We start from the raw sequence: 16,730 nt of genomic DNA, 5'->3' as shown, positions 1-16,730 counted from the left end.
ACGGGGAAGCCAAAATCACTTAACAACTGGGTTCCTAACTTAACAAGTCAATGATTCCCTTGACAGGTGTGGCAAGAAAAGTCACAAAATGGGCCAAATGCCCTGAACGGAGGTCTCACTCAGCAACATTGAGTGAAGGCTCAAGGCTGGGCCTCAACAACGACCATCTGTAGTTCAGACAACCTGTACTTTCTGACTCCTGCCCTTACTTGCTTTTCAGTGGACTTTTCAGTGTTTTCCAAATGCCTGGGAAAAAACGTGCCCAAAGGGCAGACTGGCAAGAGAGAAAGGTCGACTCTGTGAAGGGGAGGGCCCTTGAGGCTTGGGGCCAGGCAAAGTGTGTGTGTGTGTGTGTGTGTGTGTGTGTGTGTGTGTGTGTGTGTGTGTGTAAGAGATGATGGGGAGGGAAGGAGGTCACCGAGGGTCGGTGGGAGAAGAGGTGAGATCTGGGCCTGGGGGTGGGGTGGGGGCAGATGGGCAAGCGAAGAGGGGGGGCGGCGCCCTCTCCTTCCTAAACCCACCGGGCTCTCCGCCAACGGCGGGTTCGGTGCTCGCTGCTGGCAGGTTCCTCTCCTTCTCGACCCGATGGTGCGCGAAGCAGCCGAGATGAACGGGCTGGAGGTCCAGCCGCCGCTCAGCGCCCGCGACCTCCTGGATGCGGCGGCCACTTTCTGCGATGGCCGGAGCCTCTTCCCGACTTCGCAGCCGCACCACGGCGGTTACGGCTTGGCTGAGTCGACCGGCGGGGGCGGCGGCCCTTATTTGTGGCTCAACGGGGCGCCTAGCCCTTACTTGGCCGGTGCCAACGGGATGTCGTCGGGCCCTTTGGCGCACTCGGCTGCCTATGGGACGGGCGCCCGGCAGCTGCTGGCCGCCCAAGCGGCGGCAGGACCCCCAGAGCTCAGCTGGCTGTCCCTGGCGGGCCCCCAACAGGACTTCTTCAAGCTGGTGCGGCCGCCCTACTCCTACTCGGCGCTGATCGCCATGGCCATCCAGAGCGCGCCGGCCAAGAGGCTGACCCTGAGCCAGATCTACCAGTACGTGGCCGGCAACTTCCCTTTCTACAAGAAGAGCAAAGCCGGCTGGCAGAACTCCATTCGACACAACCTCTCGCTCAACGACTGCTTCAAGAAGGTGCCCAGGCTCCAGGACGACCCAGGTAGGCAAGGCCGGCGGAACCGCCCGCTCTTGGAGCCCCCCACTGCAGGCGCGGTGAACTAGACGGCGCCTCCTGGAACTGTCTATGGAGGTTCTCAGCTACCCGGACCATCCCTTGTCCCAAAGGTGCTTCGCCTACCCCACCCCCAAGAAGCGGCGGGATTTTCTTTGAATTTTCTTTGAGAAATTTTTCTTTTTCTTCGAATTTGTTTTGCTTCTCATTCAAGAAGCTTCTTTAGTTCTGGTGCTCAAAGAACAAAAAAGCTGAATAATTTTCTTGCATGAGAAACCAAAGATCTTCAAAGAAAAACTAGGAAGTCCAGTTGCCTCTTGAAAAAGAACCTTTGGGCCCCCTGGAACTCTATCTATCTATCTATCTATCTATCTATCTATCTATCTATCTATCTATCTATCTATCTATCTATCTATCTATCTATCTATCTACCTACCTACCTACCTACCTACCTGTCATCTCTTACTGGGTAGGTAATTTTACTGAAAGAGTAGTAGATGCTTGGAACAAACTTCCAGCAGACGGGGTTGGTAAATCTGCAGTAACTGAATTTAAACATGCCTGGGATAAACATATATCCATCCTAAAATAAAATAGTATAAGAGCAGACTAGATGGACCATGAGGTCTTTTTCTGCCCTCAATCTTCTATGTTTCTGTTTCTCTCTCTCTCTTTCTTTCTCTCTCTCTCCCTCCCTATCTATCTATCTATCTATCTATCTATCTATCTATCTATCTATCTATCTATGTACTTAGAACAAGTAAAGGATAGTAGTTTGAATAAGCATAACATAAGTAAAAAGTAATGATAAAAGAAAACGATAGGACAGTAGGACAGGGATGGTAGGCACAGTGGTGCGCTTATGCACACCTCTTACAGTTCTCTTAGAAAAGGGGAGAAGTCGCCTGTAGACAATCTAAGGTTAAAGATTTTGTTGATTGGTTGATTTAGATTTATTAGCAGGCCCTCTCCTAATGGACTCAGGGCATCTACAACAATACAAGGAGTCCTTCCCCTCCCCATTCTCCTTGTTCTCTGTCTGAGAGGCTTGGAAAACACTTGAGTGTTTGCCTGACTGTCCTTTTCACAAAGGGAACCTAAGAGTTGCAGCCTCAGGAGTTTGTTTCCTTGGAAGTAAGTCTGGCCATCTACATTGTCTGCAGAGATTCTCAGTTATCCAGGTCAGGGTTGTGCCAAAGGTGTTTATTTCAAAAGGCAACTGGACTTTGTTTTTCCTTGAAAACGTTTTTGCTTCTCATCCAATAGCTTCCCAATGCTCTTCAAATGTAGCTCAAGTAGAGAACATGGCAATAGCCCAGACCATGAGATGACAAGGGCCTGGTTGACTGAGTGCAGGGATTCTTTATCCAGGAAAGGCCACAACCCTGAAGTTGGAAAGAGACTCTCCTAGCCGTGACTGCGACCTCCTCTTCAAGCAGGAGTCATAAGTCCAGGAGAACCCCCAACTTTGGAAAAAGGGCCTATATATAAACTTCAGTTTTTACAGCAGAGTACAAAGAATTATGCACATTCCCAAACACTTTTGAAGCCCTCAACCTGATTTGTGTGCATATGACAGTGTTGCAAATGTAAGGGGTATCCCAAAACTGATAACAATGAATGTATACTGCTCAAAAAAATAAAGGGCACACTTAAATAACACATCCTAGATCTGAATGAATGAAATATTCTCATTGAATATTTTGTTCAGTACAAAGTTGAATGTGCACAACAGCATGTGAAATTGATTGTCAATCAGTGCTGCTTCCTAAGTGGACAGTTTGATTTCACAGACGTTTGATTTACTTGGAGTTATATTGTGTTGTTTAAATGTTCCCTTTATTTTTTTGAGCAGTGGCATATACATTACACCTGTTCCCCTCCTAAGCCTATTTTAATTGAGGGTGCTTTCTCTTGAGTTACTGTGGGTTAGATAGCAGCCAAGCATGTAAAAATTGTTTGCTCCATTTCTGGCTTGCTGTTTCTCCAAGCCTCCTCGCAGCAACTGATGGATCTTCCAAGGACATGTTAAGTTTATCTTATGCCACTAATGTGAACTATGCAATCAAAGGGTCGTTTCGAGCGGTCATCTCAACTTATAATGTCACTTGATCCATTGCTATGGTGATAGAAAATCTGTCTCCGTTAATGATTTGTCACCACAGCCATGCTGGGCGAGAGTATAAATCACAAGTGAGAAAATGGTCCAAGTGTAATGCTATGACTAAAACTCCCATAAATCAGGCAGTCCTGGACATGAATGTCAGCTCTGCCATGAATTCTTAAGACAATGTTAGGTGATGTCTGATCCACTTCCTGTGCCTTCTGCCCTCCAATTACTTTACTCTTTTCAGAATCATTTGCTCTAATTATTTAAGTCTCTCCGTTTCTAGTTAGCTTGTGTACCCCTGCTAAACCCACATGTTCTCCATTGAATCCTAGGTAAAGGGAATTACTGGACCCTGGATCCCAACTGTGAGAAGATGTTTGATAACGGCAACTTCAGAAGGAAGAGGAAAAGGCGATCTGATGCAGCCAGTGGGTCTGGAACCCATAACAAAACAGAGGAGAAAAGTAGCAATTGTCTTTTTCAGCCGAGTCCTGAACCTCATAACTTGGGCTCCAGCAAACTGCAGTGCTCTCTGGGATTTAGGAATGACTGCAAATCTCCCAGCCTGGACTCTAGTCATTGTTTCTCCACATTTGTCTCAACCATGAATGTTGTGGCCCATGGCCGGAACGGTTTCCCCAGACAGCTTTCTGGTGGGCCGGGATCCGAATTCACACCCGGGAGGCAGAACGGGCCCAATTTGAACTCCTGCTCTCCTGCAAATGGCATCCCAGCTTCGGCATTTGAACTTGGTTCCCAGTCCCACTCCAGGATGAACTACTATGCAGGTATTAGCGGGCAGTCGAGCTGGCTCAACAGTCCTGTCCTGAGCACCTTTAGTGTGAACAATCTGATTTATAGCAGAGAAGGGACAGAAGTTTAAAATGGTGCTAAAAAATTGGTGTTTCACATTACCCCACAAGCAACTGTGGGTCAGCATCTAGTCAGGTTTCCTTATGTAGGAAGTCTTCAGCATTTTCAACTCCATTTGGTTGATTAAATGCCATCAAGTCTTGACTCTTAGTGACCATATAGATTTTTCTCCATTGAGATCTGTTCCTAACATGGTTTTTAAGATCCTCAAATGGTGGACTCACTACCAATGTAATTTTGTGTCCATCCACCTGACTACTGGTCCTCATAGACCAGTGATGGAAAACCTATGGCACAGGTGCCCCAGGTGGCACGCAGAGCCATATCTGCTGGCACATGAGCTCAGCTCAGCTCCAACACTCATGTGCTCACCAGCCAGCTGATTTTCAGCTTGCATGGAGGCTCTGTGAGGGTATTTTTGGCTTACAGAGAGCCTCTGGTGGGTGGGGAGGGCTCCAGGGAAGCCTTTGGAGCCTGGGGAGGGTGAAACACAAGCCTACTGGGCCCATCAGAAGTTGGGAAACAGACTGTTTCCGGTCTCCAGACAGCCTCCAGGGAGTGGGGGAAGCTGTTTTTGCCCTCCCCAGGCATTGAATTATGGGTATGGGCACTCGTGCATGCACGATAGCACTTGCCCATGCTCTTTCGGCACCCAAGGAAAAAAGGTTCACCATCACTGTCCTAGACTTTTCTTTCTCTTCTCCAGAAAGTTAGGTCTTCAAATAACATGTCCAGAATAGGATAATTTGAACCTTTGGCCATTTCTGTCTTGACCTCTTTAAATCTGATGTGAGATCCACATTTAAATGGTTTTATCTTGAGTAGGTTTATCCTGTTCTCTTCCTTTTGTTTATTTTGCATCATCTGTATTATTTTTTTCCCTTTCTTCTCCAGTTTTCATCTTACAATCTGTCATTTTCACTTGCCTTTTAAAACAAAAAGTAAACTTCTAAATGTTCTGCCGGTGTGTCCAACTACAACACTAAATAGCAGCCAATGGTGAAGGGAGTATACTTAGACCTACTTTCGACTAAGGCATAAACTCAGTTTAAGCTGAAGTGTTTACTTTAGTACAGACAGTTTTCCTCAAATGTGATCTGGGTGTCATTCAAATGGTGAGATAAGGAGCTCTAATCTACCAGATACTATCCATTTAAAAAAACCAACCAGTTTGATGGCACAGTTCTTAGTGTTGCCACAGAGTAATCTCCCATCAGAATATATCATCTGCTAATTAGTGTCAAGAGATGCCATTTCTGAGTTTCATCACACATCAAATATGTGTGGATCACTAACTTTCTGTCTTATAACAGCTGCTTCTTTGGAACTTAAATGTAATTACCAACTTGTGAGAATGGTAAATATTTCTTAATCATCCATTCATTTTCTCTTACACACACACATATATCATCGTCATCTTTATCAACAACCATCTAATCCTTAACATATACTTGGAAGTGTATCCTATTTATTTCAGACTTTTTTAAGGAACTATACAAACATTCCTATAATTTCACTTAATGTTCCAGCACCCAGTTATTTAGTACTTTTCTTTACAAGCTCAGTGTTGTGCCTTCTCATGGGCTAAATTCCTCAGTTGTTTTTTTAAAGAGTGCACTAACCAATAACAGAAATATTTTGGAAATTGTATATCACAGATGTAGACATCAAGTTTAATAAAGTAGGTATATTTTGAGAAATATTGGAGACTTTTTTTTAGATTTTTAAATGTATAAATGTATATTAAATCAATGTTGCTGACCATAAAGTGAACAAAATAAAATGTTGTCCTAATTTAATTTGTCCAAATTTTTACTACATGTCTTACTACGTTTTGTGGAATATTTTGTTTCAGGGCTTCAATTCAAGTAAATTACCTCATTTATGGCCATTTACAAAAAATATAAAGTTACAAAGAAAGTTTGAAACTTAAACTTCAGTTACAGTGATCCCCCGCTCGTTGCGAGGGTTCCGTTCCAGGACCCCCCGCAACGAGCGGGTTTTCGCGAAGTAGCGCTGCGGAAGTAAAAACACCATCTGCGCATGTGCAGATGGTGTTTTTACTCCCACAGCGCTAGCGAGGAGCCGAAGATTGGGGGCGGCGCGGCTGTTTGCCGCCGGCATGGAGGGCTTCCTAGCAGCCCCCCAAACCCGGGTTGGGGGTCCGGGGGGCGCTGGCTCTCGGCGCTTTCGAGCTGAGTCCGGGAGCGAATTCGCTTCCGGACTCAGCTCAAAAGCGCCGATAGCAAGCGCCAAAGAACGGCTTGTCCACGCTGGTTCTCGGCGCTTTCGAGCTGAGTCCGGGAGCGAATTCGCTCCCGGACTCAGCTCGAAAGCGCCGAGAACCAGCGTGGACAAGCCGTTCCTTGGCGCTTGCTATCGGCGCTTTCGAGCTGAGTCCGGGAGCGAATTCGCTTCCGGACTCAGCTCAAAAGCGGCGAGAATGAACGGCGTGGGCGGGCGAAGGGCGGGCGGCAGCGAGGAGTTTGCGTGGGCGGTGGGGAAACTCCTCGCTGACGCCAGCAAGAGGGGGAAGACTCAGGGAAGCCGCCCAGCAGCTGATCTCCCGATTGCCATCTACGCATGCGTGCCCATAGAAAAAACAGGCACACATGCGTAGATGGTATTTTGACTTCCGGGTTGAAAAATAGCGAAGTACCCTGTTCGCAATGGTTGGGGACGCAATAAACGGGGGATCACTGTATAACCATTCTTACTCTGGAAGAAAACTTGCATCATGCCAACTACTAAATAAACATAAAATAACACTGGCTGTTTTTTTCAATGAATAAAGTCAATTGTTATATACCTGGGATTACAAATAAATAGATGCTTCAGGTGCAACTGGCACTAAGAAATGAAGCCACAAATAAATGGAAATAATCAGAGAATGGGAAAGACCATACATTTTAATTGTAAATATTTTCTTCTTTCAAGCATTAAGATGCTGTTTGACTTTTCTTTAAATAAACATTTAAAGAACTAACCTAGGTACATCTCCACCAAGCTATTGATAAACAAATGGCCTACAGGCAAAACATTTAAGGGCTTTAATGTTATGCAATGTTTTGGGAGGTTAGTTGTAGTAAAATTGAAATAAGTATTCAGAAAAAAAAGTGATTGCTTTTACTCATTTGAAAACCATAAAAAGTATCAGCATTTGCTAAGAGGATTAAATTGTGTATAGTAAATCATAAATGGAAAAGAAAAGGCATCATTACTTTAGTCCTGAAATACCAGAATCATACAACTTGAGCTCTTGCCTGAATTAATCTCCACAATGTAACAAGCATACATTAATGGGACTTTCTTTTTGAAAGAAAGCTGTGCCTTTATGGGACTTCGAAGTTAGCTCCCCTGTCAGTGCTGTGCTTAGTTGCATCTTGTGAATGGAAGCTCTACAGTATCAGAAAGCTTATATTCAGAAGGTACTCCTGATTTAAACACAGCATTGGGTTCGCAGGTTCGAAGCTGAAGAGATTTTATTTAGAAGTATATTGTACAACAAAGTTGATTTTGGGATAACTGAGTGGGTTTTTCAGCCTTAAGTTCCTTGGCTGCCTCCTCCCCCTTTTCCTCAATACTTCAAAGCTGAAAGTATGTTCCTAAACATCCTCTAAATTCACAAGTAATTCGCAAATAAACTAGGGTTTATTTGTCAAAGGATTGCTGCTTGGTAACTATTTCCAACACTTCTTTGGAAAGATGGAAAGCCACTTTATCTAAGTAGAATTTGAGTCTCACTTTGCCCAGGGAATAATTTCCACTTTAAGAATAATAATAATAATAATAATAATAATAATAATAATAACAACAACAATAATAATAATAATAATAATAACAACAACAACAACAACTTCAGGACAAATTTGACTGACTTCTCAGTTGTCACCGTCTTTTTCTTCGGACAAACACATCAGATTGTCTTTGCTTCCTTCCAGATACCTGCACTTTAATTCACGAGAAGAATTTGGAATTCAACATTATTGAAATTAAACCAAACTTTAATGATTATTAACAAATAACCATGACCTGCAGAGGTCACTAAAAAACTTTGGGGTGGAAATAATTCTCAATAACATTCCTGGGCAACTATGGGTGTAGCTCCTTGCTGAACAAGGTGAAGGTACAATGCCTTTGCCAGGTACTTGGCCATGCCTTAGCGTGTGTGGGGGCTCATCGTCCAATCCCCATCCAGTTATTGGGTTAGGTGAGTCCCAAGGGCATCCATTCTCTAATTGCCCTGGCCGTACAGTACCTTGAGTTCCTGGTGAGAGGCTGCCCATCATCTTTGAAAAGATGCCCTAAAGGAGGACACACAGTTGCTACAACTGCCCATTTCCGCCCCGAGCTGCCTACCCCAGTGACCACAGGGAAAGCCAATCAACCAAATTGTAGGTGAGGCGTGACACCCCCTAACTAGTCCATCCACACTTCCCAGTGTGGATCAGGTGAAAAAACAGCTGCAGCTAAATGCTGAGATCGCAAAAAAAATATTATTCAGCACCCTGGGGCGACCCCCCCATCAGGCACACTGAAAGATAGGGAGGGCGGACAGGTGTTTGCAGTTCAGAAGCCAAGGGAAAAGGAGGATGGCCATGTGGCACAGTGACACCCACTGGCTTTAGGGCAGCTGTGCATGATGCACGAAGCCAGCGGCGGCAATCTCACACTTCTCGCGAGATCACCAACCCCAAAATGGCATCAAACACCGGGGCCACTGTCTCCCAACCCCAGCGCAACCTCCTGCCAGCTGCTAAATTGGCCGACAGTGCAAATGGGGCTGATTTCTTCAGCGATCCTTTCAATGAAGTGCCCAGGGACTCTTATAGGTCACAAATGGGTAAGATGGTTCCTATTAGGTAATTACTATTAGGCCCTGTCAGATCCAAACTTATTTATTTCTTGCAAGGCTATGCCTTTATAGGGCATTTGTTAGGGGAGGGGAGAACCGTTCTAGGACTCAGACTTCAGTGAAGTTTCAGGATACTTCAAGCAGAGTGCTTTTAATATAAACCATAGAAGCTGTTGTAAAAGCAACTGCCCTTACTGCTCATTGAATGTTGTTCCAAGCATTCACTTTAAGCCCACAAAGTGCTTTTAGAAATGGCTGCTTTTTCACTGTTTCATTGAAACTTTCTTTGAGCACCTATTATTGTGAGATTGTTGGGGTTTTTGTTTTGCAAAATCTCAAGCATTTTACAAGCCTGCAGATAAATCTCTTCTCCAATACTACAAAGGTAGAGAAGAAGAGCCTTAAGGAAGACAGTAGCAAAATTAAATGCAGGTTAACCAAATCAGTTCAGGAAATCCCGAATGGATTCAAAAGCTAATCTTTGTTCTACCAGAATGTAGTATGGAAACTATTCTACTTTACTCTAATGTCACCATAGATAGAAGTTCGGTGGGAGACATACCTGTCCATTTATATACACATTTCATCCTTCCCCTTTAAAGAAATAACGCTTGGGTCCTCTAATATACACCTGGAGGGTCAAAGGCCAAATGAATTCCTTTTCCAGTTTAGTTATCTTGCCAGTGGTGTTTGGAGTGCTTTATCATGTTACTGAATAAGAATCTTGCTAACCATGTATGGAATGCAATCGCCCAGTTAAGAGAGACTTTGAGAAACTGCTTCAGGAGAGGCAGCCACAGTAGAACCTGCTGTGACTGCAGTTCTAAATGAACAGGAGTGTGTGTGTGTAACATATTTTTGCTAATGATGAAAAGGAAGGGAGATTAGTTTAGATCTATTTCAAGCTATTTTTCTCTCATCAGCTAGCCATACAAATTACTGGGATTTACACCTGGGGAGTCTGCCTGTACGGCACTAGCTTTAACCTCTAGACTACAGGTCTTCTTCCTCTCAGCTTTTACCAAGGAAGAGTTATATGTCTCTCCCCCCCCTCATTGAATCACCTTGGTATACCCAAATATGAGAGGGATATTCACACAAAAAGGAAGCAGTATGCTCCCTCCTATATTTGAATATACCAGGGGAATTTGACGTGTGTGTATGTGTTGTTCCTGTTGTTTTCCTCTGTCGAATCTGCCAACTATCCAGGTTCAAATCCCAGTAAGTATTTCAAATTTTTAAATCCCGGTAAGATTTCAAATCCTGGTATGTTTGTGTGTGTGTGTATGTGTGTGTATACACTGCTCAAAAAAAATAAAGGGAACACTTAAACAACACAATGTAACTCCAAGTAAATCAAACTTCTGTGAAATAAAACTGTCCACTCAGGAAGCAACACTGATTGATAATCAATTTCACATGCTGTTGTACACATTCAACTTTGTACAAAACAAAGTATTCAATGAGAATATTTCATTCATTCAGATCTAGGATGTGTTATTTGAGTGTTCCCCCCCACACACAAAACTTTCCACAGGTTGACAACAGAAGTGTTCGTGAGTCCATTCCTGAGGTGCTTTTCCTGAGCAATCCCTCAGCTCCTTAGCAAACATCCTGGAAGGAGCTAAAAGGAAAGGAAAGAAGCCAGAAATACCTCCCCACCACCACCTTACCGGGATGCAAAATTCAGGTCTGAGAATTGGACAGGGTTTAAGTTCCAGTAACTAAGAGGGGAACAGAGTAGTTGCTTCTGTTATGGATTTGATAAAAACATATGAGGCACAGTCCTTGTCCTTGGCTACATGACCAGTCTTCGGAGAGAGGCGGCATACAAATCTAATAAATCTTAATCTTAATCCCCAACTCCTTCCCATCCTGAAGTTGATGTCAGATAAACTTTTTTTCAAGTAGTAGTTTTTGTTCAGTTGCTAAATTGTGTCCAACTCTTTGTTGCCCCCCATGAACCACAGCACAACAGGTTGTCCCCCACTGTCTCCCAGAATCTACCCAAACTCATACTCACTGTTTTGATGACACTGTCTAACCATTTCAAGTAGTGCTTTCTTACTTAAGATGGCACAATCTGCCACAACTTCAAAGGAATAAATCATTTATCATTCATTAACTTTGAGCCAAGATCAGCTGATCTCTATGATGTGGTGTGTTTTGGGAAAAGTGGAAAGTACAACCTGTCTCTTCTGGTCACTAGCCACTCTCTGTATAATTTCCACCCAGTCATCCATTAGTTGTTTCCTGGGTTCCTTTTGTTTTTATTTATTTATTCATTAAATTTATTTGCCCCATTACCATTTTGTCCCATTACTTCAATCTATTTCCATTCTACCTCCCTTTGATACCAATCCAATAGATGAGAGCAGACTTTTCCTAACGTCTGTGAAAGACATATATGTGTGCTGATCCCATTTATTCTAAAAGCAGGGGTATCCAACTTTGGCAACATTAAAACTTGAGGATTTCAACTCCCAGAATTCTCCAGCCAGTATGAGGAATTGAAGTCAGAATATAAAGTACAGAACAATGTGTTGGAAGGGGACCTTGGAGATCTAGTTCAACCTCCTGCTCATATAGGAAGACCTATATCATTTCAGACAAATGGTTGTCCAATCTTTTCTTAAAAACCTCCGGTATTGGAGTTCCTACAACTTCTGGAAGCAAGTTTTCCCCCATTGCTTCTTATCCTGCCCTCAGGTGCTTTATAGAATAGCTTGATATCATGCCATCCCTAGTCATTATTTTCATTAAACTAGACATACCCAGTTCCAGCAACCATTCTTTATATATTTTAACCTCCAGTCCCTTAATCATCTTTGATTTAGTCCGCAAATCTTAAAGTTGCCAATGTTGAACATGCCTATTCTAAAGCATATCTTCTTTCTCAGACTCAATGTTGCTTTTCTTTATTGTGGAATCTAGATAATATGACACTGAACTTGCTTTTGTGGCTTATTTCTCAGTTTCAATCACTCTCTTGCTCCATAAAGAAGAACTCTGATCCAGCAGCTAATTTCAGCCTCCCCTCTCTATGGGACTTAAGTAATTATACAATCATAATAAGGTCTCTCTCCCGCTCACTCTGGGGTTATTTCTGCCCTGGGGCTCTCTCATATATTATTTTTTCCCTTTAACATAGGAGAGGCAAATATACCAGCTGATAGAAGTTCAAACACTTCTGAAGATCAATCCTTCTATTCCTATGGAAGGCCCTAATTGGTGGATATTTTCCCCATTGGCTGGAGAGATTTGGGTGTCAGGAAGCCAGAGGAAAAAGCCAATCACACTTTCTCTATGGAAATAAATTTTGATAAATAAGGTCAACACCATTTAGCAGTGACTCAGAACAGGTACCAGGGAGAGATTGGCAATGGGTACAACCAATATTATAATAGTTTTGTTTTGTGATGCTTCAGCAGGGGTGGGCTGCTGCCTGGATGGGGGGGGGGGGCGGGAAATGCAGTGCGGTAGCGAAAATGGAGCTCCACCCCAGAGCACCCAATTTGCACTGAAAGATGTTGAAAGAAAATGCAGAGGTGTCTTGCATAAGCCACACCCACAGTGTGGTAGTAAACATTTTGGTAGTCCTTCACTGTGCCTCAGGGCTGGGTGAATAAAATTCTAACAGTTGCCAGGGAAAGGTTCTAAGAGAGAAAACATTTTTCCTGAAATCAAAGGAAGTAAATTAAGTAAAATGTTTCCTAACAGATTCCCAGCAGCCCACTTTGTATTCATCTGCTCTGGTGAAAGATTAAAGTGACAATGCAGTAACAGCCAAGCCAGAGAACACAAACTTCTGATCTGTCTATGTATGATGGAAACTCCTTACATGGGAATGAAGTGCTCATTTTCTTAGCGGAAGGGGAAGAAATGGGAGGGAGTGAACCTTATTTTCTTAGAGGGGGAAAGGTGGGAAGAGGGAGCTACAGATTGCTACAGATCTGCTTGCTTGCCGGTCTCTGTCTGTGTAGCCTCAAGGAGGCAATCACAAAGCAAACAGGATGCTGTTGTAGAATTGAAGATATTTGTTTATGCGTGTGTGTGTGCACGCACACACACACATTAACACACACACACACATGAAAACATTGAATTGGGCTTTTATTTCCTCTTTAAAATTGGAAAGGTGGAATCATTATACCAACCCACTAAGCACTAGAGTCTAGACCAGTGATGGCGAACCTATGACACGCGTGTCAGCACTGACACGCGTAGCCATTTTCGGTGAGACGCGGGCGCTGGAGAAACAGGGAGCTTTAGGGAGTGCAATTGCAACTGCAATTATTATTATTATTTTTCCTCTCCCCTTAATTAAGAGGCCGGGCGATTTTGCCCGGCCAATATTTGCGATGGCTTGGAGGGGCGAGAACACCACCTCCCAGCTGGCAGAGCGCAGGCTTGCCCACACGCTGCCTTTGGCAGCACAAGCATGCCTTCCGGCCGGGGGAAGAATCGCCCCAGCCGGATGTCAGTTTCAGCTGGGAGGGGGGGGCGCCGCCTCCCAGCTGATTGGCGCGGCGCCAAGCGTTGGAGCCCATCACGAACGGTGGTTGGCTCGCAGGGGCCGCTGGGAGCGAGGGGAGGGGTTGCAGGCCTATTTCAGGGTCTGCACCCCTCGCCCTCGCCTCACCCCTCTGCTCCCTGCTCGCCTTCCAGAACGGTGTTACAGGAGACGGTGCTAAGGTAAACCCTTACCGGGTTATTAATTTGTAATTTTTAAACATCATGCCGGGCTCGCAAAAAAGAGAGTCTGAAAAAAAAACCCTGCGTGGACGTCACGCCATTTGCTTCCTCCTTTGGCGGCTCATAACTAGATTTTTTACAAACCCCCCCCCTTGATAAGCTTTTTCTTGAATCTGAACAGTTTGGGGGTTCGCCAAAGAGAGAAAAGTGAAAGAGAGGGAGAGAGAAAGGGAGGAAGAGAGAAAAGTGAACGAGAGGGAGAGAGAAAGGGAGGAAGAGAGGAAGTAAGGAAGAGATAAATATAAAGGGAGAGAGGGAGAAAGAGAGGGAGGGGAAGAGGGGAAGGAAGGAAAAGAGAGAGAAGAAGAGAAAAAAGTGGAAGGAAGAGAGAAGGAAAGAAAGGAAGGGAGAGAGAGAGAAAGAGTGAGAGAGAAGATAGGAAGAGAGAGGGAGATAAATGATAGAATAAAGGGGAGAAAAAAAGAGAAATGAGAAAATGATTGAGGCAGAGAATGACAGGAAAGAGAGAGAAAGATAATTATGCATATTTGTTATTTAAACTATAAATATCACAAAATTATGTTTTTTTCTCAAGGTGACACACCACCCGAGTTATGCTCAGTTTTTTGGCGAATTTTGACACACCGAGCTCAAAAGGTTGCCCATCACTGGTCTAGACAATAGAAATTGACTCCTGTTGATTCTATAGCAGTGGTTCTCAACCTTTGGGGGTTGAACGATTATTTCACAGGGGTCACCTAAGTCCATGGGAAAAGACAAATTTCCCATGATATTAGGAACTACAGCTTCTATTCTGGCACCTTGCAACATATTTTTACAATCTGATCAATTTACATTGATTTACAATGGGGGTGTCCCTCTGACCTTCCTGCCAATCAGCTTAAAGCTCTGTTGGGAGAATTGGTGCTAGACGTATGGTTGGGGATCACCGCAACATGAGGAACTGTATTAAGGGCATTAGAAAGATTGAGAACCTTTGTTCTAAAGATACTTTCATATTGTTTTTCAGATCAATAGCAATAGAAATAGCACTTAGACTTAGTATACCATGTCACAGTGCTTTACAGCCCTCTTTAAACAGTTTACAGATTCAACGTGTTACCCCCAACAATCTGCGTCTTCGTTTTATTGATCATGGAAGGATGGAAGTCTGAGTCAACCTTCAGCCAGTCAGGTTCAAACTCCTAGCAGTCAGCACAATTAGCACACAATTCTGCATCCTAACCACTATACCACCACGGTTCCTAATCTAAAGAAGTCATTCTCTTCTGTTTTTTTAAATCCACCTTACAAGTTACTGTGAAGATTAAATACTACTCCACCATCCTACAAAACTTCAAACTTACATTTACGGTCACAATCACATAATCTTTCAGGGACTGGAAGAGGAATTGTAGTAAATACAGTGAGAAACCAAGCAACGTGCTTACTACATCATCGTTTCTGTACAGAAAGCCACATTTTAAAGCTGTGGTTTGGTGAGTGTGTTTACTTCACCGCTACAAACCCAACAACAGCAACAACAAAATTAAGCATATTTATTTATTTATTTTATTTGTCATACAAATGTAATATTGAACTGTAGTATGTTTAACATAATATAAGTATAAAGTAGAGATAGAAAAGATAAAAAGACATTAAGACAGGAATGGTAGGCACAAAGGTGCACTTATGCACGCCCCTTACAGACCTCTTAGAAAAGGGGAGAGGTCTATTGTAGATAATGTAAGGTTGAAGATTTTGGGATTGGGGGAAGAAAGAACAGAGTCCGGTAGTAAATTCCAGGCGTTGACCACTCTATTGCTGAAATGGTATTTTATGCAGTCTAGTTTGGAGCGATTTACATTTAGTTTGTATCTATTGTGTGCTCTTGTATTGTTGTTGTTAAAGGTGAAGTAGTCATTAACAGGGAGTACATTGTGATGTATTGTGATGTATGATGTGCATAAATCTGGCCTGGCACTTAGCCATTCCTTTTTCAGTTGAAAAGAATGCCATCTGACGTACGGTTGGTTAGTGAGTAGCACCCCCTCCAAGATTTTTTTCCAGGGGAGGGGACAGAACAACAAATGGTACCCTGTTCCCTTGTCCATCCAAAATATACATATCTAGAACAAAGGGTGTGTGTGAAATCCTGCGAGCACTTTCCACCCACCAATGTTAATTATAGAAGAGGCAAATTAAATTGTTTTCTTTGCTTTCTCAATGCACAAAATTTGCTGTCTGATCCAGGTATTAAACTCGTCCTATGCATTTCTATTTCACTATAATGTGCACATCACTTGAACACAAGCCTCCAAATATATCCTATGGGGCAATTAATTCCAAAGCTAACTACTTGTCTAGTGTTCAGATTCATTTATGAGACCAGAGCATTAAAAAGAAAAGAAGCTGAAAATTTAAAACAGGTAGCTATTTTTTCTGTTGGTAAAGCAAAGTTACCATACATATCTTTACAATGAAGAAAGACGGTGAACCAATTAATGAAACAAATTCCCCAAATTGAAAACAGGAATGATACATTCTGATGAAGTAGTGATGTGCAATCAAGAAGGTTATTCTTATACTTTGACTTGCATTAAGTCTCACTTATGGTAATTTATCACCTTCATGCCACTTTCCACTCTTGAATGCTTCAATGCCCTCCGTCTGCCTAAGGCGTGCATTAACTCTTGCATCTGAGCTGAGGTGTCTCTGGTTGTTTGACTGACTTACCTTGAAGTGTTGGTGGGAAATGTCTTTGCAAAGATGAGCCTTGGGGCAGATTGGTTTGGATTGCTGGAGAGATGGAAACAGCCTGAAGAAGGAGTTTATCTAATACTTTAATTGTAGGTTTCAGATTCAAAGTAGCAATTTGAAATTAAAATTACCCAAGCTGGAAATGTTTGCTTTGCAATCGCCACCTACTGGAATTCAATAGATGTTATATCATATTTGGTTGTAAAGCTGTTTCGGAAATTCCCTTGCATTATGGTCAAGTCATTCTTCCCTTTCCAAGCAAGTAA

At 43.2% G+C, this 16,730-nt stretch overlaps 1 protein-coding gene across 1 annotated transcript; it reads left to right on the top strand.

The window, feature by feature from the left end:
* Positions 1-585: 585 nt before the first annotated feature.
* Positions 586-4,164, top strand: FOXI2 (forkhead box I2). Its single transcript, XM_070754210.1, has 2 exons — positions 586-1,159; positions 3,614-4,164. Exons 1-2 carry the CDS (start codon positions 586-588, stop codon positions 4,162-4,164), a joined length of 1,125 nt encoding a protein of 374 aa, XP_070610311.1.
* Positions 4,165-16,730: the final 12,566 nt, after the last annotated feature.

The sequence above is a fragment of the Erythrolamprus reginae genome, chromosome 5, assembly GCF_031021105.1.
Source record: "Erythrolamprus reginae isolate rEryReg1 chromosome 5, rEryReg1.hap1, whole genome shotgun sequence".
NCBI lineage: Eukaryota > Metazoa > Chordata > Lepidosauria > Squamata > Dipsadidae > Erythrolamprus > Erythrolamprus reginae.
The sequence above is the reverse complement of the archived record's forward strand: the minus strand, read 5'-3'. Positions and strand labels throughout refer to the sequence as shown.

What these genes read in the sequence shown, in the direction of transcription:
- FOXI2 (XM_070754210.1), top strand. Translation starts at nt 586, where the DNA reads ATGGTGCGCGAAGCAGCCGAGATGAACGGGCTGGAGGTCCAGCCGCCG. An exon ending in CAGGCTCCAGGACGACCCAG is followed by an intron (nt 1,160 to 3,613) that starts GTAGGCAAGGCC and finishes ATTGAATCCTAG; the next exon opens with GTAAAGGGAATTACTGGACC.